The 25020-nt window shown below is 44.6% G+C and overlaps 1 protein-coding gene across 4 annotated transcripts in view; it reads right to left on the minus strand.

Moving 5' to 3' along the window:
* The window catches only part of LOC128332800 (lethal(3)malignant brain tumor-like protein 4), an 88949-nt gene that overhangs the window by 8038 nt on the left and 55891 nt on the right, over positions 1–25020 (minus strand). For all 4 annotated transcript variants that reach the window (XM_053267563.1, XM_053267562.1, XM_053267560.1 and 1 more), the window contains 10 exons: positions 21640–21791; positions 20351–20427; positions 18384–18469; positions 16669–16779; positions 14356–14470; positions 14147–14246; positions 10650–10814; positions 8794–8928; positions 7348–7409; positions 4992–5158 (listed from right to left, as the gene is read on the minus strand). In XM_053267563.1, the coding sequence (XP_053123538.1) occupies positions 4992–5158; positions 7348–7409; positions 8794–8928; positions 10650–10814; positions 14147–14246; positions 14356–14470; positions 16669–16779; positions 18384–18469; positions 20351–20427; positions 21640–21791 (1170 nt within the window). The remainder of the gene's footprint in view (positions 1–4991; positions 5159–7347; positions 7410–8793; positions 8929–10649; positions 10815–14146; positions 14247–14355; positions 14471–16668; positions 16780–18383; positions 18470–20350; positions 20428–21639; positions 21792–25020) is intronic.

Genomic DNA, 25020 nt, shown 5'->3' on the forward strand with positions numbered 1-25020 from the left:
ACTGAAGCTGACAATGCTAATTTCCCAAAACAGCCCACTTTGATTCGTATTAAGATCCATTAATGGTCAACTCCAGTAACGGCCAACCAAGCAATAAGCTGAAGAGGCAAGGAAAAAGCTGCAGTTGGACATTTTAAAATACACTCCATTCCACTGCAGATGCTGCCAGTAACATGGAAAGCCTCTGAATTCACCTACCCAGCAAATGTTTCAAATTCTGTTCATTTGCAATCAACAATATGGGTTTTTTTAACACCACAAATCAGTGCAGGACTTGACAAGATCTTTTTGAAATATTGCAAACAGGAACCAGCTCCACAAAGAGTTTTGGACAGGTTCCCTGCCGCCGCCCCAAATATCTCCTGTAGGATTAACTAACAAGGAGTTAAAAGTGTCACCCATTAATACATTCGTGATACAAACTCAGCCTCCAATCAAATACTATTTGAAAAACAGTCAGAGAAACAAAACCCCCAAAATTAGAATGACAGTTCTCCCTAGAGGCAAAAGATTATTGGGAGCAAGACTTTGCTTGAGGACCTGAGTGGCTAAGGATAATTTCAGCTGCTTCCAGGGGAATCACTCCCATCACTGTAGCAAGTTGTGAACATTATAAATAGCCTCCTTGGTTTCACTGGAGAAGCCATTTGGATAATATTAGAGGCCTTCTTTTGACAGAAATTGTGCTCCTGGCTCAAAGCACTTTTGAACCGTTTATAATTCCAATTGTAAGTTTAGAAACAGAGTGTCCTCTCCATGTTATAGTCTTCCTCCTTCCTCTTTTCTGATCAGTTACTAATACAAAAACGAACCCCTTCCCTTTTTACTGATGTTTAAAGGCAGTAAACCCATTCACACAATTGCCCTGCTAACTTGGCAAAGAGGCACCTTTTAACGTAGTGATTCTCTTTATTTAGCAGGGGGAGAGTAACTGGCCCTCTCCACCCCCAGCACAGTACCTCCAGTGACTGTTGCTGGTGTCTATCTTATGTTTCTTTTTAGATTGTGAGCCATTTGGGGACAGAGATCCATCTTATTTATTTACTATTTCTCTGTGTAAACCGCCCTGAGCCATTTTTGGAAGGGAAAAAAGTCAAATGAACGGAATGAATGAGTAATTCATTCAAGAAAATAAATTGAATGAAAGAGAGAATGAATAATTTGGGATCTGTGCACATTCCCATTTTGTGATTCCGTGCGAGGGGAATCAAGACCAGTGGGGAGGAAAGGTTCATCTGGGAGGTAGGTCAGCCAGGGTTTCCTCCTACCTTAGTAAAGTCCTGGGTACGAGAGCTGGATAGGACAGCACCATCCAGTCCGACAGCTCCTCTCTTACAGATGAGCACTTCCTCTGCCTCTAGCCTTGCTTCCCCCCCCCCCACACATGATCACAAAATGGGAGTGCACACAGTTCCCAAACTAGGTGGGACTTGTCAAATTGTAATCATGTGAACGACAGTGCTAGGGTAGGACTACCCCAACTGTGTCTATCAGCTTCGGCTGATACGCCAGCTGGACCTGTTTCTCAAGATCAATGACCTCAAAACAGTGGTACATTTGTTGGTGACCTCCAGACTTGACTTCTGTAATGCGCTCTACGTGGGGCTGCCTTTGTACATAGTCCGGAAATTTCAGTTGGTTCCGAATGAGGCAGCCAGGTTGGTGTCTGGGTCATTACACCTCTACTGATGTGGACCACATTACACCTCTACTGATGGAGTTACACTGGCTGCCTATAGGTTTCCGGGGAAAACACAAAGTGCTAGTTATAAAGCCCTAAACGGCTTAGGCCCTGGGTATTTGAGAGAATGTCTTCTTCATGATGAGCCCCACTGTCCATTGTGGTTGTCTGTGGAAGTCCGTCTCCAGTTGCCACCAGTTCGTCTGGTGGCCACACAGAGACAGGCCTCCTCATTTGCTGCCCCAGGACTATGGAATGCGCTCCCTATTGAGATACGATCCTTCCCATCTCTGACAATTTTTAAAAAATATTTTAAAACCCATCTATTTACTCAGGCTTTTTCAGCTTCTTGATAATGTATAGGTTTTTAATTCTGTGATTGATTTTTAAATTGTTAGTTTTTAATTGTTTTTATGTGTTTTTAACTGTTTTATCATTGTAAACCACCCAGAGACACGGGTTTGGGGCGGTATTAAAAAGTGCAATAATAATAATAAATAATAATAACTGTGATCACATGAATGAGCCTACAGTGTTGCTAGGATCATAACAAACCCTCTATGGAATGACTTGCCTTCACTCTTTATGGAATGAATTGCCCCACATTCTTTTCCCTGGTTGCAAAACACCTTAAGAGAGTTTGTTTTTTTCAGGGTTACAACTGTATCACCTTTACTGCCTGCTTCCCATACTTTGGGTTCCCAAGTAGTTAGAACATTAACAGAAGAAAACTGGGATGAATTCCTTGCTTAGTATGTTGGTAGCCTATGGGAACCGACTGAGCGCATCTCACATAAATAGGTCAGGAACTAATACCAAGACACATTTGGTACCCAAAACAGAACATACATAGGACTTTAGCCTTTGGCTCTTACTTGGAAATAAACCCTATTTGAACTCAGTGGGACTTTCATCAGAGTAAACATGCATAGCATCAAACTATATATCTAGCAGTTCCTCTGTGATTTCACAATGATCTTTCTCTGTGAAAGGCCTTTGAAATAAGTAGATAAGTATAAAGGAATATATCTCAAGGATTCATGTACTGCCTAGGCCCAAGCCATCACAATTTAGGAATTTTGCTTTCCATCCTAGTGCGAGTATTAGCTAAAAAGTCTTTGGACAGTCAGATGCATGAGGAAGTAGTGATACAGCCAGAATGAGGAAAATTAGAAAGGTTTCCTTAAAGTGTGCTGATAAAGTCAAGAAGAGTTGGAGGAGAAAAAAGACAGAGAAACATGCTGGTGTGTTTAACTTGTTCTTCACAATACTCCATAAAGTTATACATTAAGGCACCATTGTGGGCATAAAGAGTTCTCTCATTAGCAATAATTAGACTAGTCATTTGAAGAAGAACTCATTTATTTTAAATTATTCAACGCTTGTCAACAGAATTTGAGTGTGGCAATACCTTTGCCAAGAAACCCATATTTGCAAATGCAGATAAAGGGGCTTAATTTGCACATTCACTATGAATTCAACACCTGCAATTTTACGCCAAAACTCTGCATAGTTGAGGGGAGTATTTAAACTAGACAAATGAGTATTTGCCCACAACCCAGTAATAGCTTGGTCACTTTACTTCTTTTTCTCAGGAAGAATAAGTACCATCACACTACAGGGCAGCAGTTCCAATTTGGGGGCATCTTGTTTTTGGCCAAGTCACCCAAATCACTGGGTTGTGGGGTGGGGGGTGCCATAGTGTTAATATAACTGCCTCTTCTGGTTTTAAAAGGCTGAGACATTCATAGCAAAGCTTTCTGGCCAGGGAAAGAAAGTTGACAGAAAGAGGGAGAAAGTGTTGCCATCTGCTTACCTATGGGGAGGCAACACTTAACAGGTGGGTAGCTATTGTAACTGTGCTATAATATACACTTGTGTGTTTGCACACTGCCTAGTTAACACCCAATTTGAGCATAACTTGCAGTGACACCTGAAGCTTATTTGCCAAGGGAATGACATGCAATCCAGAAAATGTTTGGGACATCCGAGTCCCTGTGAAATCAATTAAACCAAAGTGCATCTAACTTCATCTGCCATTTTAATAATAACTTTATCTAATTCTACTCTTGGATGATCTATATAAAATCAGCACCAATGTTTTATACAAGAGTGTTTTTTTTTAAAAACCAGAAGAACATTCCTGTCTCTCCCTTTTCTTCTTACAGCAGAATGTGCAAGTGACAGGAAGAAGAAGGTGAAAATGTATTCTGTCTATAGCTAGATAAAGCAGGGATAGTCCTAGCTTTCTTGGGTATTTTCTGCTTTAACTTAAACACTTAAAAAATCCTGGAAAGGCCACAGTCCAATGCAGAGTACCTGCTTTAAATGCAGAAGGTACCAGATTCAATCCTTGGCATCTACAGTGAAAAAGGAGGCTTGGGAAAGAACCTCTGTCTCAGACCTTGGAGTCACTGCCAGTCAGACAGTACTGAGCTGGATAGACCAGTGGTCCGAATCAGTATAAGGCAGCTTCCTATGTTCATAACCCCTCCACCCACCCCTGCGCTCTCTCTCTCTCTCTCTCTCTCTCTCTCACACACACACACGTTTAAAGCAGTCACACCTGGCTTATTAAACTTTGAAACATCAGTCTTTCATGACATCATAATCTGATTTTCAAACCATTGCAAGTTTTGAAGCATAAAATAGGAAAGATACAAAATCCAATTTGTTAAAGAAGATAACCTTTAAAATGCACAAAGCTGCAGACCCTAAGTTTCCAGAAGAGAAACAAGTGACCCATGGGACATTCACCCACCCATACTCTGCCACTCAGAAGGAATAACTCACTGCCATTTTGAATCGGGCAGTGCAGCCACTTTCAACTCCCCAGAGACTTAAGGCAAAAGCTGATGTGCGGCAGAGCAGACAGAGATGCTGTGTCACTCAGGCCGACTGCGGGGGAAACGCCGGGGCTTGCAGCGAAGCACAGCATCCGCTTTGATGGTAAAAAACACAGCCTTGGCAGCTCAAGGCTGCCTGTCAGCAATCATGCCACGCTGTGGGGATGTTATGTGACACAGCCACACAAGCATGCGCAGGACAATTACAATGTAAAGTGAGTCAGCAGTGGAGAGAGCACAGGAAAGCCTATTGTCAGCAGAGGCCCCCAAGGGGGGAGCTGGCCAAAGTGCCGAGGCTGCCCAAGGAAGGATCAATACCGATTCGTCTGTTCCAGGTCTTGGGCTGAACTCCCCTGCTTCCCCCCTAAAATCAGCCCCAGCTGCAGAGCAGGCACAGAAAATCACTGGGGCTGTGTTTCAATCCCTTCCAGCTCGGCAGAGGGGGAGCAGCGAGTGCAACTCACCTCGTCCACACTCCATTTGGCGACGTTCTTGGCGGTGAGGCCCGAGACCTCCGGCAGCAGCTTGCAGTGTTGCTCCCAGCAGAGATGGAGGCGGTGGGTAGGGTTGGTGGAGAGGGAAGGCATGAAGACAGACTGGTGGAGGGCCTGCTGCAGTGCAAATGCTGTGTCTGTGGGGGGGGGGGGAGAGCCAGATGAGTCAGCCCTTGGTCAGGTGCAAGGGCAGGCACTCGCTTTCCCAGGCTTGGCGGCGCTCAGAGCATCCCTCCCCAGAAAGGTAAAGGAGGAAGCCCCCTGCCGTTATCGCTGCTCTGGGGGGGAGAGATGTCCCGAGGCTAACACGGAAGGGGTTGCCAGCATTCTATTGACGGGGTGGAGGCGGTTGGGTGACTGCATCTTCGGGTGGAAATTAATGGCACTGTTCCAGCTCCCAGTCTGTTACCAGCCTGCTAAGAGCGCTCGGCATGCCAGATAATGACAGGCACGGGCCACCTCCCAGGAGAGAAGGCTCCAAGGTCAGGAAGGCTGGCACTTCTTTGCAGCACCAGTCTCCATTCGCCACTCTATTGAGGCATTACGGGGGGGGCACCTCCTTTCTTCCTGTCTCTGGCCCCCGCTTCCTGGGGAATTTTGATTACTGCTGTGTCATGGTGCAGTAAGGATCAGGGACTGACCGCCTGTGTAGCAAGAACCGGAGGCACTGGTGAACGGGGCATAGCAGCATTTCCTTGGCGAACCACATGAGTTAATGATGCTTGCTGCTCCCCCTCCTCCACCAGGACACAGAGGCAAAAAGAAGGTCCCAGCCACTGGGACGTTTCAAGATCTGGTTATGAGAAAGGTCTATGGTGACACCTAGTGGCAACAATGAGAGTTTCTTCTTTATAGGATAGCAAGGACTGAAGAACCAGTCAAATACTGAGGCTTGCTTTTCACACACGTGTGCAAAACCGGGCTAAGGGAACCCAGCCAGGTTTTGCACACGGGTGAGAAATGCCAGGATTGCGTCCAATCCCGGCGGCAACACAGCAGCAAACCTGTCTAAGGAGCCTCACTTGAAAACGAGGTTAAGGGAGCAGGGGCATAGCTAGGGGAGAGGAGGCCCGTGTCCATCCCTCTCTCTGGCAGCCCCCCCGAGTGAAGGAGAGAATGAAATAGGGAGGGATGGAGCTGGAGGGCCCTCAGAAGCTGGGCGCCTGTGTTCTTTGAACCCTTTCGCTCAATTATAGCTACACCCCTGTAAGGGAGTGAGCGCTCCCTTAGCCCCGTTTTCTGGACTGGCTGCCAGTTGTGGCTAGCAGACTCAGGGTGGGGGAGAACCCCATCATGCACCACACACTCGCGTGGTGCACTATAGGAGCTCCGGGATGGGGGAGTGGGCACCCCAATCCTCGGAGCTGCTGGCAGGAGCCGGCGCTCATCTGAGCGGGGGATGTCGTGAGGATCATCTGCGGGGAGGTAAGCGCTTTCGGGCTTCCTCCCCAAATAAATGGGTAGCCCTTTCTCACTGCATGCAAGAAAGGGCTCATTGTGTTCAGTACTGGATCTCTTGCTTCAAACAGGGTTTGGGTAGGAATACTAAAAATGTTCACCCAAGTGCTATACACGTTTGGCACTACTGGAGAGCACACCTTCAGAGCCGAATGGCCTGATCCTAAATTTTGCTGTATCAACATAGAAGTGCTTCATATGGGATTTACCAACAGAGTAAAGGCACAACACATGTCATTGTGTATTTGAACAAAGCCAGAATGGAGGCCAAAATAGTTATCCTGATAAGAGGATATGATAAGAATACTCATCTGGCCACAATGGAATCATCAACTTTGTGTAAGTAAGTGAGTATCTACCAGATATAATGATGGATTTGAACCTAGATCTTGGTATAAATTTTCTGTTGCAAGTTTTGAGAACAATTAAACTTTAGCATGCTGTATTGGCAAGTGACAGATTCATTTTTAGTTGGAAATGTAAAACCAAAATTCAGATACCTATAAAACTACGCCCCAATTGACATGAACATTGTCTGAAAGCAATGTGATAATGGCAGGGTTACAGGAGAAAAATGTAAACTGATGCAAACATGTAAAGCAGGCCTGTTCAACTTAGGCCCCCCCAGGTGGTTTTGGACTACAACTCCCATAATCCTCAGCCACAGTAGCCCACACACCACCAGGGATTATAGGAATTGTAGGCCATTTGCAGGAGGGCCGAGGTTGAGCAGCCCTGATGTACAGTTACTCATTTCAGCTTAACATCGAAAAACCCAATTCAGCAAACTACGCTCTCATGGATAAATAGCCAGGAAATTCAAAATGGGTTCAATCGTTTTAAAAAGCACAAAAACAAATTAACTCACCTCTTCCATCAGCATCCTGCTTCACTAGTTGGAGCTTTATAAAGCTATGTGAGCAACCAATCCTGAAAACACACATTTGGAGGTTAGGGCAATAAAGTGCACAGAAGAGAGACAACTGCTTTTAAGAGCCTTGCACTTCAAAGAGCTATTTAAAGGTCTATAGTGGCACAAGATGCAGTGGACTAGAGCATCCTGTTTAGTCAGCATCTGATGAAGTAGATTCTAGTTCATGAAACTTTGTCACAATAAATGCAACACTTTTTAGCTAAATAAGGAATGAAATAAAAAGGAAGAATCCACGGCCAGTTTGGGGGTCATCAGTAGTTCCAATTATTCCAATTCACATGGTATCTTTTTTAAAAAGGACCTAAATAAACTAAAATAAAATAGACACACAGAAGAATTACCAGTCCCAGAACTCTCTTGGTCCACACTCTTTTCTCCAGTGACTTGCATAGGAACCTAAGAGCCCTGCTTGATCAGAGCAAATGAAAGACAGGTCAATCGGCCTACTTGTTCAGAGGCACTGAACGCCAATTTTTGCTCTGATCAAGTAAGGCTCTTCTCATGTTCTCATGGAAGTCACTGGAGGAAAGAGTGAGGTGTCTAGTGCTCTGAAAAGCCATCTAAGCAGGTATCCATCACACATCTTATGGCCATAATTCCATAAATCACATATTGATATATATGTCATATTTCTCATATTCCTAATAAGTTGTGCCATCAAGTTGTTGTCGACTCCTGGCAACCACAGAGCCCAGAGGTTCACCATTACCATCTCCCATGCAATATGAGATGATGCCTTTCAGCATCTTCCTATATCGCTGCTGCCTGATATAGGTGTTTCTCATAGTCTGGGAAACATACCAGCGAGGATTCGAACCAGCAATCTCTTGCTCCCTAGGCAAGTTCCCGCTGCGCCATTAGATGGCTGCTGTCATATTCCTACCTTTGTTTTAAACTAAAAAATCCCAAACACCTTCAGCCTTATAGGACGGTGCTCCAAACCTGATTGGCCCTGAGAGAGAGTCTCTCTTTTCTTCCCTTGGGAGTTAGATCAGTTAAAAACCTTTTCCACTTTGAACCAGTTGCTAGGTTTTGTTTTATGCCAGTGAATTCCAAACTTGGATAAGCAGTGTATCTCTACTGAGCCCCCCAAACAACTTCAAGTACCCCAACCCCAATATTGTGTATGTGTGCATGTATGTGCAGTCTACAATGAACTATAGAACAATCCCAGGAAAGCCCTCAGATACTCTGGGGGTACACAAACCACAATTTAGGAATCGTAGTTTTGGAATATTCAGCTCAATGAAGAAAGAAAAACCTCCCTGCATCTTCAACCAACCTCTATTTCCAAATTTTCCTTCTTTGCCTCAGGTATCGCTGCATCAGGTGCAAAACTTTATGACTGCTGACTCTGGCCACCTGAGCAGTCTTGCTTACCTTTTTGATTTGATTTTGGTAGTCGTAGACGACTCCCCTTCTGCCCACTCCTTCTCTTGGCTGGTCTCGGACTGTTCCGACAGACTGTAGATGCTGCTTCGGCCTGACCTCTCCCCGTCTTGTGTGGAAGACTTTCTAAGAAGAAAATAGTACTTAGTCTGTAAAAGCCCGTTTTCAACATTCCATCTGGCAAGGAACAGAATTTGGGCAGGACTATGCAGATGAAGAGGTGGGATCATGAGAGCAGGGCTGGCTTGGTTACCAGCAACTTCTGTTGGGTTCTGTGGGACAAGATAAAGGAGCTGCAATCTGTGAAACAGCCAAGAGGGGAGGCAAAAGCCAGTTTTCACTCCAGACACTGAAACTGCCATAGGCAGGGGACAAGCGTGACTCCTACCTCAGTGGAACATCCCTCTATTTTTCCCAACAGATGCAATGGTTACCTATGTCCACCCCGTCTTGTCCAGAGGCTCCACCAAGTCCTTGAACATGAAAATAAAACTGCTAATATTATAATGCCCTTATACAGAACTATGGTGCAGCCACACTTGGAGTACTGCGTACAATTCTGGTCACCACATCTAAAGAAGGCCACTGTAGAACTGGAAAAGGTGTAGAAGAGGGCAACCAAGATGATCAGAGGCCTAGAGCACCTTCCTTATGAGACAAGACTACAAAACCTGGGGCTTTTTAGTTTAGAAAAAAAGACAACTGCAGGGAGACATGATAGAGGTCTATAAAAACATGCATGGTGTGGAGAAAGTGAATAAAGAGTAATTTTTCTCCCTCTCACATAACACTAGAACCAGGGGTCATCCCATGAAACGGATTGCCAGGAAATTTAGGACCAGCAAACAGTGGTACTTTTTCACACAACACATAATCAACTTGTGGGATTCTCTGCCACGAGATGTGGTGACAGCCGACAACCTGGATGGCTTTAAGAGGGGTTTGGATAACCTCATGGAGGAGAGGTCTATCAATGGCTACTAGTTGGAGGGCTATAGGCCACCTCCGGCCTCAGAGGCAGGATGCCTCTGAATACCAGTTGCAGGGGAGTAACAGCAGGAGAGAGGGCATGCCCTCAACTCCTGCCTGTAGGCTTCCAGTAGCATCTGGTGGGCCACTTTGTGAAACAGGATGCTGGACTAGATGGGCCATGGGCCTGATCCAGCAGGGCTGTTCTTATGTCCTTATGGACAAGGCTTTTAGGGTCAGTAAAAGGCACACTGGAAACATGCAGGTGTCTGAAGAGTTTTTAGAATCTCAATGAACTGGGGAGGAGAGCTGGTCTTGTGGTAGCAAGCATGACTTGTCCCCTTTGCTAAGCAGGGTCTGCCCTAGTTTGCATTTGGATGGAAGACTACATGTGAGCACTGTAAGATATTCCCCTTAGGGGATGAGCCATAATTCAGTGGAACAGCATCTGCATGTTTGCATGCACAAGGTCCCAGGTTCACTCCCTAGCATCTCCAGGTGGGGCTGGGAGATACTCCTGTCTGTAATCTTGGACTGCCACTGCCAGTCAGTGTAGACAATTCTATGCTAGATGGACCAATGGTTTGACTCAATATAAGGCAGCTTACTATGTATCAGAGGAACTTCCCTCTGTGAATTTTGGTTGATAAACCTAGCTGTAGTGAGAGCAGGGTCAAGGAGAGCAATGTGACTCTGTCAGCAGTAAGAAAGCAGTTATTTTAAAACTGCAAGGTTTTGCCAAACTGCCAGAGCAGAGGAGGAACAGAGACGAGGCAAGGAAGAAAAGTACACCACTGCAGCAGCAAGGCCAGGAAAACTGAAGCTCTCCCTATATGTCCCATATTTCACCAAACCTTAAAGTGTAATTTGAATTTCACCTGGACTGTGGAGAATCCTCTTGTAAGTCTGTAAGTGGTGCAGACGTTTCCATCTTCTTGGGTTTCTGGACACTGGTGCTGGGTGAAGGTTTCTCTCCACCAAGGCGATCCTGCAAGGAACTCTCTCTGTTGCGATTGATTTCTGAATAGGGGCAGCCGACTAATCTGTGTCAAAAACAGTAGAACGTCCCCACAAAAACATTTATTATACAACCTTTTTGTTGCAAGGTTGCAAGCAGATTCTTTGCATGCAGAAGGTCTCAGGTTCAGTTCCTCGCATCCTCAGGTAGGGCCAGAAATAATTCTGTTTGAAACCTTGGAAAGCTGCTGCTAATCAATGCAGGCAATACTGACCTAGATGGCCCAGTGGTCTGACTTGGCAGAAGGCAGCTTCTATATTCCTTAGAGAACGATCTGTCCTACTGGCAAAGAAAATCAGTATAGTGTAGCCACTCTGCAAGAGCAACAAGAAGCAGGTACATGGGCTAAAGGGAAGCCAACGAAATGCTCAGCAGCCACAGGAAACATTGCAGAGAGAGGGAGCTTTCAGGCAGAGAAGGAGGCCGGCTGCCAAAATGACTCTGACTCTGGAACACTGAGCTCGGGGCAAAGTAAACGAAAGCAAAGTTTCAAAGAATTCATGAACAAGGCACATTAAAAAATAAACTAGCCAGAGGCAGAGAGTACGGAGGGTCAAAAAAAGAGTGACATAACACAAAGCAATGGATGCTTTAACAAGAAAGCGAAAGGAGCAGGCACGAAATGCTGGCACAAGCACAGCTATGCAGTGCGGAATGGATTCTAGCCTGAGAGCATACACTTCTTCCCTGAGAGCATACACTTGTGTGACCCTCTCATGGGGTGGGGGCCTGCTTCCCATATAGAAAAGAGAGGAATTCCTTGTGCAGATGGTGGGCTAATACCATTCTGATGGTATTAGAATTTCTACCCCAAAATCATAGGTAGGACCATTCGGGGGGGGGGGGGATCTAAATAAAAGGCCAAAGAAGCATAATACCTGTATTAGGATCAACCAAAACAACACAAAGAAGCGAGCAAGCTGATGAGTTCTCTAGAAGTCTTCTTTAGGTTGGACAGTACTTAACAATTACTACTACAAATATTTATATACTTCTCTTCAACAAAATTCTCAAGGCGGTGTACATAGAAAAATAAATAATACATAAATAAGATGGTCCACTGTCCCCAAAGGGCTCACAATCTAAAAAAAGAAACATAAGATAGACACCAGCAACAGCCACTGAAGGGATGCTGTGCTGGGGTTGGATAGGGCCAGTTGCTCTCCCCCTGCTAAATATAAGAGTATTACCACTTTAAAAGGTGTCTCTTTGCTCAGTTAGCAGGGGTACGCAAAACAAAGGTTTAGGGAGGAGACAAATTTGGGCATAATGGAAAAGCCCCAAGGTTGCAGGAAGAACTATGTCTTGCAACTACAGTATTTAATTACATCTCCACCAAGCTTCCTGAATTCCATCTTGAAGACCCTTACAAACTGCAGACTGAGGGGTTTCAATATCCCCTTTCTTTCCCCCTCCCCCTTGTTATTTTACTCACCATCTAGGCTGAAGAAGCGTTCTGGAAAACCTGTAAGTGTGCTGACGACTATGTCATATTTTAATTGGTCCTAATAAAGGTATTACCCTACTTGGGCCTTTCATCCAAGAGTCCCAAGATTTTGGTAGAATCACATACTACTGTGCAGGCTGCCAGGACCATATATCACACTGTTCCTAGAAGATCTACATTGGTTTGCTCTAATGTACCTGTTTGTTTCAGGCCCAGTTCAAAGCACTGGTTTTGATGATAAAAACCTCTGATCTTAAAAAACCTCAGATAGACCTGCCTATCAGAAGGAAGCTTTCTGCTGTACATTTCCCAACCTCATGTTGCATGGAGATTGCTCGTGGAGGTGCTCTTGCACGTGCCCTGCCACCGGAAGTATATCTGGCGACTACAAGATCTAGAGGCTTCTTGCCAATGGCACCCCATTTATGGAACTCTGTAGCCAGGAAGAGACACTTGGGACCTTTTCTGCTGGCAGGGGAACATCTTTTTATAACAAGGAGCTTCTAAATAAATAAAGCTTTCTTTTAAGTTGGAGTATTACATTGTTTGTTCCATGTCTAAAAAACCCTATTAATTACAGTATTTTATTATAGACTATTCAGAGAGCTTTCCTGTGGAGCAGTATACAAATTTAATACATAAAATCAATGATGTAGCCCTCTTGGCACGGAATGCACTGTTTCAGATTGCAGGGAGGACCAGGCTGCACAACTTTGGCCCTTGGGCAGATGTTGGACAACAACTTCCATAATCCCTTACTATTGGCCACTGGGGCTGATGGGAACTGTAGCCCTCCCAAAACAGCTAGAGGGCTGGAATTGTGCAGCCCAGAGGTAGGGGATGACATGTGTGTTTACTACACATAAAGAGCTCACTACACATGGAAAGCCACCATATCAAGACAGAAACATAGATTTAAAAAACAAAAAAACTTTCTCCCTGACATGCTACCTTTTTATATTCAGGTAATTTTTAACACAGGGAAACTTTCTGATATGCAATTCCTTCAGCAGTCTTAAAGGCCTTCAGAGTGCTCCTTTCTGGGCTATGCCACTTCAGAAGCAGGACTTTGGAGCCCTTTAAGAACCCTGTGACTTAGGAGGGTGTGGGCTATGCATTTCCCCCCTTTTATAAAAGGGAAACAATAAACAGATGTGCAGTAATCCATGACATTCTGTGCTTTGCATTTTTACATGTGTGCTGGACAACATGCTTTCAACAGAGTTAGTCTACCCACGAGGTCCCTGCGCAGGTGCAGAACCCATTCATTATGAACGCAATGGATCACGTTCCAGGTTGTATATTTATTTTTATTTAATTATTTTTCAAATTTATAGACTGCCTCAAACTTCTGTCTTTGGGAGGTTTACACCAACATAAAAATGAGAACCTAAAAACAATTTAAAACCACAAATTGTGACAAGTTAAAAAGCTTGGGTGGAAAAAAAAGTTTTTAGGAACTTTTTAAAAGTTATCAGAGATGGAGAGCAGTGTTCTCTCTAATTTTTTTTCATCTGTGCAGAATGAGTTTTGTTCTGGGCGGCAATATCAAGGCAGTGTGTGAGCACATGCATTCAGAGTGGGACCTTCCTGACTGAAACTGAGTGGGATCTAAAATTAACTGAGTGAACATTAAAAAAAACATATGAACACGCGCACACCTTGGAGGGAATAGTGATGGGGAGGTTCTAATATACAGTCAGGTTCTGATGCAACCTTTCTGCGATGCTGATATTAAGCTTGTTGGTGAAGCCAAATATAAAACACAAGAGGGAGCTATGAGCCCAACATTTCCCAGCTAAGACACACATTCATATTCACAGTTCAATGAAGCTGCATATTGGAACAGGGACCAGGCCAGTGATACACAATCTGCTGGAAATCACCCCACAAATTTTGGGCACACGTACGTGTAATGCGTTCCATATCTGGGTCCCCTGACATGACCCATTCCCAGACAACCAGGGGTGGGGCATCCCTGTCCTGCTACCGCCAATGGGTCCGTAGTCCCTAGAGAAACAAAACAAGTTCAGGAAATGATTTCACTTGCAAGCTTTACTTTTAAGTAATCAGGCAAGGAGTGGGGCAAAACAATTCCACATGTTATTTCTCTTCTCACCTAGTGGGAGCTGTAAAGCATGTCCGGTTTTTGCACACCAGCCCATAGGGTGAATATCTGGACTGTCAGCATCAACCCAGAAGTCGAAATTATGGTCCCAGCCATCAAAATGTATCTAAAGAGGAGGCAGAACACACAGGAGAGAGAGCAAGAAAAGACGAATTAAACAGGTGAGAAAATTTGCCTTGTGACAAACCGTTTGTAGTACAATTTATGTAATGTCAATGTTTTACATTGTTTTATGAAAGCCACCTTGAGAACATGTACATCTAAAAGCAGCAGAGAAATGTAATTTTCTGTCTGTGTGTGTACACACATATTACGAATAAAGCATACAGAAAAAGGCTCCCTGGACTGTCCTTATACTACCCCTTTCCTGTGCCAGATGGAAGACAAAACAGTCTAACTAGCTCTCTTTTATACGAAGGGCACTGAGTTAATCACAGGGAAAGGTATCCAGTTATTATAGCTGCCCCTTCAATCACTGGGGCTGTATCATTTCCATAGCCCCCATGAGGATCAAATGCACAGTAGCTGCTGTTTTCTTGAACACTGTGGCTGACATTCTGTCTAATGAAGCACTTACGGAAGGCTGTTGTAGCAGCGCAAAGCTGTTGTGCTGCTACTTGTGCTAAGTCTGGAGCTTGCGTGCCAGACCAGTGTTGTCCTAACAGCAGCATGCCTGATTTGTTTTAAAGGGATGTTTTGTACAAGACCACGGTGGCTGAATAGCAAACTTGTGCAATTCTGCACAGTTCGTAGTGCAACTGTTCAATCTTCTTACACCTGCACAACTCTGCTCGTTATGCAAGCGCTTCGTTAGGAGGTCAGTGATTGCTAGTAAACAGACTTGGGGAGCTTCACTAAATTACAGAGCCCCCATTGCTAAACATGACGTTTTTAATAGGGCATCCCACTATCAACTCTGCAGTCATAAAATACAGGCCAGTTTAATTGCTTGTTTAATTATGCATATGAAGGCACAATGGTAACTAAACTACCCTCATTGTTTTGCACTTGGAGTAATCCAGGTTTGCGTGGCAGTTTGAGAAAAGTGGAACAAGAGAGGAAGTATTTCATTGTCTGTACTGCAGTATAACATCCAGCTCAGGCTCAAAACAATCCAAAATGCAAATGCTCAAGAAAGTCAAGTCGCTGGTTTCAAGATGGGCAATCACCTTGAGTTCCACTAAACATATATCCATAATGCAAAAACAAAACTGCAAGTTAAAGGTTGTTAAAACAAGAAGGACCTTAGTAAAAATAAAAAGAAGGGGATGACCACAAATATGCAGCTGATGTTCTCCAGTGCACTATCATTATTATTATTTTACATTTATATCCCGCTCTTCCTTCAAGGAGCCCAAAGCGGTGTACTACATACTTGAGTTTCTCTTTCACAACAACCCTGTGAAGTAGGTTAGGCTGAGAGAGAAGTGACTGGCCCAGAGTCACCCAGCTAGTTTCATGGCTGAATGGGGATTTGAACTTGGGTCTCCCCAGTCCTGGTCCAGCTCTCTAACCACTACACCACTCTGGCTCTCTATACAAATATATAGTTGATAGGACAAAACTACATGGAATATCCTACTGTTTACTCTTAGAAGCGAGGAGTAAATGACATGGTTGTATTTATTCATTTTCCTGATCTCTTGTACGCATTTCTTCATCTTGAATTAAGCAGTCTTGGAGACACAATACTGGTTTATATGGACCATTGCTTTGATCCAGTAAGAAGGTTCTTAGATTTCCAAATACCACCCTGCTAAAAAAGAAGTGTGCTTTGAAGCAGCACTAGAGAAAACTCACTGCTGGCCTACCTATTCTGTGAATTGAGAAAGATTTTCAGTCTCTGAAGCGGACAAACCTCCATTTTCTTCAGTGCTGAATGCAAAGCTGATGTGTTTATGTGCGCATTACAGGATGGTGAGTGGAGCCATTTAGCATAGAAATTTAAGGTTAACCTGATGTTGAGGTTTCCTTTGCAAGTCACCCTCAGGGCATGAAAGCTCAAATGTTGCAAATTTATGTTAAGATGCATTCAGAGAAACTGCTCAAGGGGAAGGAAAATCAATTCAGCAAATGCCATTTCACAATAACCGACATTACAATAGCATCCAGCAAAAGTGAGCAGGCGTGTTGCAATTTATATGGGGTGAAGCAAGATCAAGCTGTCCTATTATTGTTGAAAGCCCTCTAGATAGCTTAAATGTAATGCATTACATCTAAGTGATCAGATGTTATTTTCATCCCTTCAATCAGGTGCATTCTTAGGCAAAGCAGCATAGTGGCTGATTTGAATGGAGCACATACCTTGATGCGATAGTCATCCTTTTCTGTTATAGTTGCCACCCTAATTAGCATAGGATTTCTCTTGTCTACAGCCTCTAGTTTCATGTTAACCTGGAATCCATGGGCTGGACGCTATAAGAGAATAGATTTCAAAAACAACCACCACACAGGGTAATTTGTAGAGTGGGTGTGATACTAGTATATTCGCAAGATCACACCTTTTACTCCAGACTAATCCACACCACGATATCGTGGTTCTGCACTCACAACAGGTAATGCAGCCCACCTCTTTATAATTATTTCAGGAAACCAATTTTGAGTAGAAAGAGGAGTTAAAGGCAAAGTAATCCATATTAAGATTTTTTAAACACAGGCATATTGAGACTGGAGCAGAATAAAACACTGGGGGTGAGGGAAGATCTCTGCACCATGCATTTCTGCATTAATAATTTTGACTTTAAATAACCCATGCTGACACACCCAACAGCCTAGTTCAGATCTAATAGTAAACCACAGTTTAGCATTAGAACACACTGTGGTGAGCCTTAAGCTTGTGTGTTCTTCCTTCGCTCCACCTTTGAGCACAACTGGAAACTTTTGTTTCCCATCTTATAACAAACCGGTTTCCCATTTCATCTACATATTTCAAACTGTGGACTGTACAAACCATAATTAGTTAACAAACTAGGATATAAAACTAGGAGCCGGTTATGGTTTGTACAGACCACAGTTTATAATTGCTGTATTTCACACGTAACAGGAAACTGGAATTGAAGGAGCCAGACTGCCAAACCTGTACATCCTAATGTGTGAAACCTCAGTCCCATCCAAAAAGTGACCTGAGGTTTCTCTTACAAAACTCCAATCTGAAACCTCGGATTGTAGTGGGTTTCGCAGCTCATACCCAAGGTTTCCAGCCACCTGCTGTACGTCTAAATGCAGAACTGCAGGCTGTGCTGAAACCAAAGTTGAGGGAGGAAGCGCCTCCATCTCCCTGGCTGTGATTGGCTGTCGGGGCTATCCTTCATGTCAGAAGGAAGCCCACACAGCCAGTACCCCCTCCTTCCTGCAGTCTCCCTGACTGCAGTTCGGCTCCTGTCTGATTCGCTGTCTGAATGAGGACAGGTAAGTGCATGAAAAGGGGGAGCGCGGGGGTGGGGGGGAGCACCAGTCCACTGGACCCTCGGTTATGCATTACATGTGAATGAGGACAGTATGTGGATGAAATGGGAAATTTCAGTTTTTTACAAATAGGAATGGAAGTGGAGACCATGCGTACCCAAGACTCACTGTGGTCCAGTCTTCTAATACTAAAACAAAGATTAGTATTATGTCTAATCCAGCCCAATGTCATTTAGCAACCCTAGAATAGCAATATTTGAATAACAAAGAATTCCAAGAAATTTACACTGTATCTAGATCAGGCCTGCTCAGTTTAGGCCCCCAGCTGTTTTTGGATTACAGCTCCCATAATCCCCAGCCACAGTGGCCAATAACCAAGGATTATGGGAACTGTAGGCCAACATCTGCAGCAGCGCCAAAGTTGAGCAGGCCTGATCTAGATCATGATCTTTAATGTGGCTTGCAAACATTTGTCTGCTAGCTGATAGTCAACACTTAATACTACTCTGTTATTACTACATATTAGCGCACAAACAACAAAGCCTGTTACAAAATGATTATTGCTTTTTATGTCATGGCTGATTAACAAAAAGCCAGAAGAGAGCTTGACCAACCAGTTTAAATGCTCTTGCTGGGGCTGCTTGAGAACTAGTTTCCTCCAAATACCTCTCCCAAGAGAAGCTTTTGAAATCCTTGTATTCTGCAAAGAGATTTAAAAGTATTCTCAATCTTCAAGTAGAACTGCAAACTACAAGAAATGGATATCAGTCAAGTAATGCATGGCTATGCAAGGGAACCTAGTACTCCTGATAGCTTAAATTAGAAATTAAACCACTTGCTTCTCTTACTGAACCTGTATAAAGTTTTACTGAACATATATACACACTAGCCAACCCCGCACAGAGCATCTGTGCACTCTTTGGGGCAGGCGGTTACCTCTCCCCCTGCCTTCTGCCCCAGTCTCTGCTTCCGGGCCCAGCCACCTCTCCTCCCCACCACCACTTCTGCCCCCACTTTCTTTCCCCCCTCCTGGGCCTAGAGCACCTTTCTTATGAGGCAAGACTACAACACCTTGGACTTTTTAGTTTAGAAAAAAGGGGAGACATGATAGAGGTCTATAAAATCATGCATAGTGTGGAGAAAGTGGAGAGAGAGAAATTCTTTTCCCTCTCACACAGCACTAGAACCAGGGGTCACTCCATGAAAATGATTGCCAGGAGGTCTAGGACCAACAAACGGAAGTACTTTTTCACACAACGCGTGATCCACTTGTGGAACTCTCTGCCACAGAATGTGGTGACAGCCAACAGCCTGGATGGCTTTAAGAGAGTTTTGGATGACTTCATGGAGGAGAGATCTATCAATGGCTACCAGTCGGAGGGCTGTGGACCACCTCCAGCCTCAAAGGCAGGATGCCTCTGAGTACCAGTTGCAGGGGAGTAATGGCAGGAGAGAGGGCACGCCCTCAACTCCTGCCTGTAGCTTCCAGCGGCATCTGGTGGGCCACTGTGCGAAACGGGATGCTGGACTGGATGGGCCTTGGGCCTGATCCAGCAGGGCTGTTCTTATGTTCTCATGATAAAAATGTATAAAAATGTTTTCATAAAATAGAATAAAATAAATAAATGTCCATTCCGAGTCTTTTCTTAAAAACAAAACAAACTCTTAAGGATTGTCCGAAAGAATTGCCAAAGTCCAAGCCAGTCATCAACAGTAAAGTATTTTGGAAAGAAATAGTCTGAGGAGCAGTCGTAGTGGTTTTTGAAGACATGAGCACTTAGGTGGTCAACAAGAAACTGAGGAAAGAGATGCCTAACCGCCGCTTAAGAATACTGCAGTCACGTGCTGCGGGTGGTTGGCGTCATGAGGAGCTATAGAATTCTATCCGAAGCATGGTCTGTGCAGGCACAGAACCCAATCATTATGAGTGTCTGGAACCACTATCCAGATCACAAGGCAGACACTAGCAACAGCCACTGGAGGGATGCTGTGCTGGGGTTGGATAGGGCCAGTTGCTCTCTCCCTGGACTTCCTGGGGAATGGGAAGGTATCAAAAGCTGCTGCTCCCCCACTGCATCAGTGCAGTTAGTTGGGAAGTTGTGTTAGGCTGCTCTCTCGCTGCACAGAGATGCATTTTTGCTCTGTATGTCAGTCACTATTTGAGGATAGGAGGACCGAGTTGGGCTGCAGAGTTTGTTGGGTCAACTTCCTGTTCTCACTTCCTGGTCCTGCAGTACCTTAGTCTGGTTGACTTTTACCCAATTCCTGCATCTTGTTGCTATGCACCACTACTCTAGGTAGCTTCCCCAAACTTTGCACAGCTCTTCATGAGTTCACAGTCTGGCTGGTGCAGGAGAGACCCCCAAAATCATTTAGTATCCTTTATTTGTGGAACATGTAGCTTTTCTACCATTTCAGTGCACAAGAAATACACCTTGTTCTGTGCTCCCCTCTCCTTGTGTTCTTACAGCCTAGGTTTCATTGCACATGTGTTAAGAAACATGCAGCAGATCATTTTCACTGCAAATGAAATACTGCCAATATTTTCACTGCTACAGGAAGAAATGTGCTTTCAACCTACCAGCTGGCGTCGTTAGGGGAGTTCCAGTTTCTTGGCAGTAACCAACAGGTCGAATATATGGGCTACTAGCATCACACCTGCATCCAAAAAGAGAACTGGCTCTATCACACTCAATACATGACAAGTGTAGCTATGCAAATCCTATCTGATGTTCCATTGCTGGACTAGGAGAAGACATATGGCTGGAATTTATAAATTACATTTTGAAGAAGATCTGAGGTCTTCAGTCATTAAAGCCAACATAAAGGGCCAAACTCGATGTGATATTAATCATTCCCACCAGTGTTCCCTGTAACAGGGATTGCCAGATTTTGTTGACTACAACTTCCATCATCCCTAGGTGCAATAGCCTTTGGCTGGAGATTATGGAAGTTGTAGTCAACAACATATAGGAATCCCTGTTACAGGGAATACTGAATTTCCATACCTGTGGAATCGCTCCTGCAAATACCGTGAGGCCATTTTTCCCTAACTGAGTAGACTTCTGATCTCAGACCTCAGTAGGATAAAAAACTGGGCAGAACAGGTTGGGAGGTACATTTGCAAGGCAGCATCAGAAGGCACAGAAAGGGTTAAGCCAATTATTCTCACCCTGTGGGTCACTGGGGTGACTGTGGAGAGGGAGTACCAGGGATATAAAGCAGGGATTCTCAACGTTGGGTCCCCAGATGTTATTGGACTTCAACTCCCATAATCCCCATCCAAAGGCCACTGTAGCTGGGAATTATGGGAGTTGAAGTCCAGTAACATCTGAGGACCCAATGTTGAGAATCCCTGAAAAGGGTCTTGAGGCAGGTAGCGCCTTCCTTCTCCAGCAGCCAAGACCTGGCTTGAAAAATTGTTCGCTACATTCATTTATTGAATTAATCACATGTATTCCCACCTTTTGGTCCATAACCCAAGTCAGCTTAGAACAGCAATGAAATATAGATAATCAATTAAAAAACTCTTAACATTCTAATAACTAATAATGATGACTTAACACCAAGCAAGCATAAGCTTGCATGTGTCTTCCCTAGAGTTTCAAAATGAAATATCAGGACTTGAGTTGGTGATTTCACAGAAAAGCTTCTGGGCCCAAACATATTTACCTGGAAGTAAAGTTGCACAGATTTCAATGGAACTTAAGCATGTGAAGGACCAGAGCTTCGGAAAATTAGGAAGTGAATATTTCCTTAGGAGCCAAAATACTAAATTAAAGGCTTTTGACTCAAAAATATTCTACATTGTGCACTTTCTGGGCAACATTTGCTACCACCAAGCACCACTCTAGCTGGGTTTTTCCTTACCAATAGTCATAACTTTCATCCCAGTTGTCAAAATGAATCAGCAGCCGATTATCCAACATGTCTGCAATCGTTGCCACACACATCAAGGAAGGATTCTTTTTGTCAACTGCCTCCAACTTCATCCCCACTCGAAAACCAGAAGGTGTGACTGGCTAAGGAATAGGAATAATGAGAAAAGCACTGTCAGTAGCCACATTGTGGTCCCATTTATATTCTTCTGGGTTATGCGAACGAAATACTTTTTGAAATGTCAAATGAACTCAGATTTCTATAAGCTAGTTCACACGACTGTTAATGGGGTAGGACAAGTGTCCTGCCCAGCTTCGGGAGCTGTGCATGCTCCCGATTTTAGGTTGTATGCTAGCAAAAACTTAGGTAGGAGGAGCGGGTGAGGCAGACTCAGGTAGTGGTCAAGAAATGGTTAAAGGATCTGTGTTACCAAACGGCCTTAATTGCAAATTGCTAACTGCACAATAAATCTGTCTCCTGCTGGAATGTGGAAGGGGGCCCTGGTTTGGTATCTCTAGATAACGAAGCGTTAGCCAGAACCTTCAAGGCCAACAGCTGAAGGGAGTGGAATAGTTGGAACAAGATAAGGAGGGGAAGAAGTGCTCAATTACAGTAGAGGAATACTGTCTAATTGTAATAATTGTAAAATGACAATTAAGTGATGCTAACCAATGAGGATTGTATCCACTGAATGTAATTAAGATGAGTATAACAGCTGAAGCCAGAATGTAACCGGGGCTCAGGTTTTCGGAAATTATTCCACTGAGTCTAATTGCTAGCAATAAATTCTGCTTTTTCTCAACTGCTGGTGTCAATCTCTCACTTTGAACCCGGAGGATTCTGCTACACGGGGACTGATGAGAAAAGAGCTGGGCAGGACAGATTTCCTCTTACCTCATTAAAGTGCTGAGTACATGCTGGGTCAGAAAATGCGATCCTGCCCAGCTTCCATCTTGCAGACGATCACTCCTCCCTCCTCCTACCTGGGGTTTTTGCTAACACACAATCAAAAATTGGGAGTGTGCACAGCTCCCAAAGCTGGGTAGAATGCCTGTCCTACCCCACTAATGATAATGTGAATTGGCTTTATATATGCTGGCTGCCATCCAGATTAATGCTGCACTCACATAAACATGTTGCACTAGCTACTTCCACTACGTCGAGAGCTTGCACTCTGGCATGCTGTGCCAGCACAATGCTGTTGCACTGGGGCAAGGATGTAGTGCAAGGATGTTGCACAAAGAAAGGAAAAACAGGTTGCTCACCTGTAACTATTGATCTTTAAATGATCCGCAGGTATTCAGAAAGGAAGTGACGAGATCGGCACTCTAACCACCAAATCAACTATCACTCTGACACTCAACATGGTTAGAGCGCACGAGGAGCTACAGAATTCTACCCCACAAGGTCCTGCACAGGCGCAGTGCCCAGGCTTGTGAACACCCAGTGGATCAGCTTCTTTATATTTAATTCTCTAAGACATACCCGTGGCTAATCCCATTCATGGCAGCTCTCACGAGAGTTCAGAGAACTGCCGGATAACTACGGGACGGGTGGGGTGGGGGGAAATGATGGCGGCAGTTAGCGATGGCCAGTGGGAAGAAGCCGGCCGGCGAGTGGGGAGGAAGAAGCCAGCAAACGGGCGGGCAGGGAAGAAGAAGTCAGTGGAAGAAGCCGGCGGGCAAAAGAAGAAGCGGGTGATTGGCCAGGTGGGCAGGGGAAAGGAAGAACCTGGCAGGTGTGGAGGGGAAAACGGTGGGTGGGCAAGTGGCGGCGGGTTGGCAGCTAGAGGCTCAGATGCTCAGCACCCAGCCCAGCTAGTTTTAAAGATTGTCTGTTCCAGCCAAATCCTTGTGCTAGAAAGGAGACGCTGACAAGCTGCATAACACACTGCGCAACCTTGTAATGTCCTGGAGATCTTCTGCTAGCAGTTGCACAGCTCTGCAAACTTCTTGAGTGTGTGCAATTTGTCTCACTGTGCTAGCATGTGTGTGTCTGGATGTCAGACCCAGTTTTGCTATCCTTGTTGAAGAATTCCGCAACACTGAGCATACACACACCTGTGCGACCTTCTTGCATGTGCACAGTAGTGCTCATTGCGTTAGTACAGCATCTGCCTGGATGTCAGCCACTAGCAACTCTGATAAAAGCCCAAGGGTTCTCAAGCTTGGATCCCCAGATGGTGTTGGGCTACAAGTCCCATTAGCCCCAGCCACAATGGCCAAGCCACTGTGGCTGGGCATGATGGGACTTGTAGTACAACATCATCTGGGGACCCAAGCTTAGAACCCCTGAGCTATTGCATTTCGGCAGCTGAACACAAATACCATTGGGTTTAAACATTCAGAGTTAGAGTCTAATTCCAATGAAAACTCCACTATGGCAAAAGCTAGCTATGGCCTGTCCAAGATGCAGCAGATGTCTCCCATAAACAGAGAAAGACCAAACACTGAAACCTAAAGACTCTGGAGTGGTTCAGATGTTTGGAACTTCTCCCTGCAGAGTGGCTCTATAGATACAGGCATGTGGAAAACATAACGTCCAACCTGGCTTGCCCACAATACAGTTAATTCCCAGCAATAATTTGCATATATGAGGCTGGAAAATAGGTTGCCACACTCATGTAAATCTGCCAGGAAGTGTCTCCTGTATCCATGGACATGGAGGATCAGATGTTACTTTCTCCATAAGGCTGCTCTGCATAGAGGAGTTATGAAAGGCTTTCGAATTCACTGAAATCAACGGGATCTGACAACCATTACCAAGGTACAGATTGGACATGGTACCATGCAAGTGAGCAAGCAAGGCTATTTGACAGAGTGGAACGAGAAGTGAACCAAGCCATTTAAAAGGGGGGGGGGGGAATAGCGGTATGGATAGAAAAAATGAATGTCTTTGTATGAATGAACAGAAGTATGGTTGAAGCAGATGCAAGTATCAACAAATGTTTTCAGGCTAGGGACAGAGCAGAACCGAATGTTCCGGGAAATTGCTAATGCTAGAGAAATGTCTTTAAAGACAGGACACAAGCCATTTCTGTTGCTTAAGCTAGTGATTAGCTAGAGCCAGTCAATATGGCAGGGCTGCACAACTTTGGCTCCCTAGCAGCTTTTGGACTACAACTGTGCGGTCCGGGGTGGACGAATGCCTAGAAGTATCCAGATCCTCTCTTACAGAAGGGGGGTTTGGCTTTGAAGGAATTGGGTGGGGTGTACCTGCCCATTCCCGAGCCAGGGTGTGTCGCCCAGTAGGGTGCTGGGTAGGACTTCAGAGTTCTGACCTGCTTCTATTGGCCCGCACTGTTCTCTAAGGGTGTTCCAGTTTGCCATGCCTTGTGTAATAGTTAACAAAGTTGTGGCCCTTTTCTTCCAT

Source organism: Hemicordylus capensis, chromosome 7 (genome assembly GCF_027244095.1).
Source record: "Hemicordylus capensis ecotype Gifberg chromosome 7, rHemCap1.1.pri, whole genome shotgun sequence".
Lineage (NCBI taxonomy): Eukaryota > Metazoa > Chordata > Lepidosauria > Squamata > Cordylidae > Hemicordylus > Hemicordylus capensis.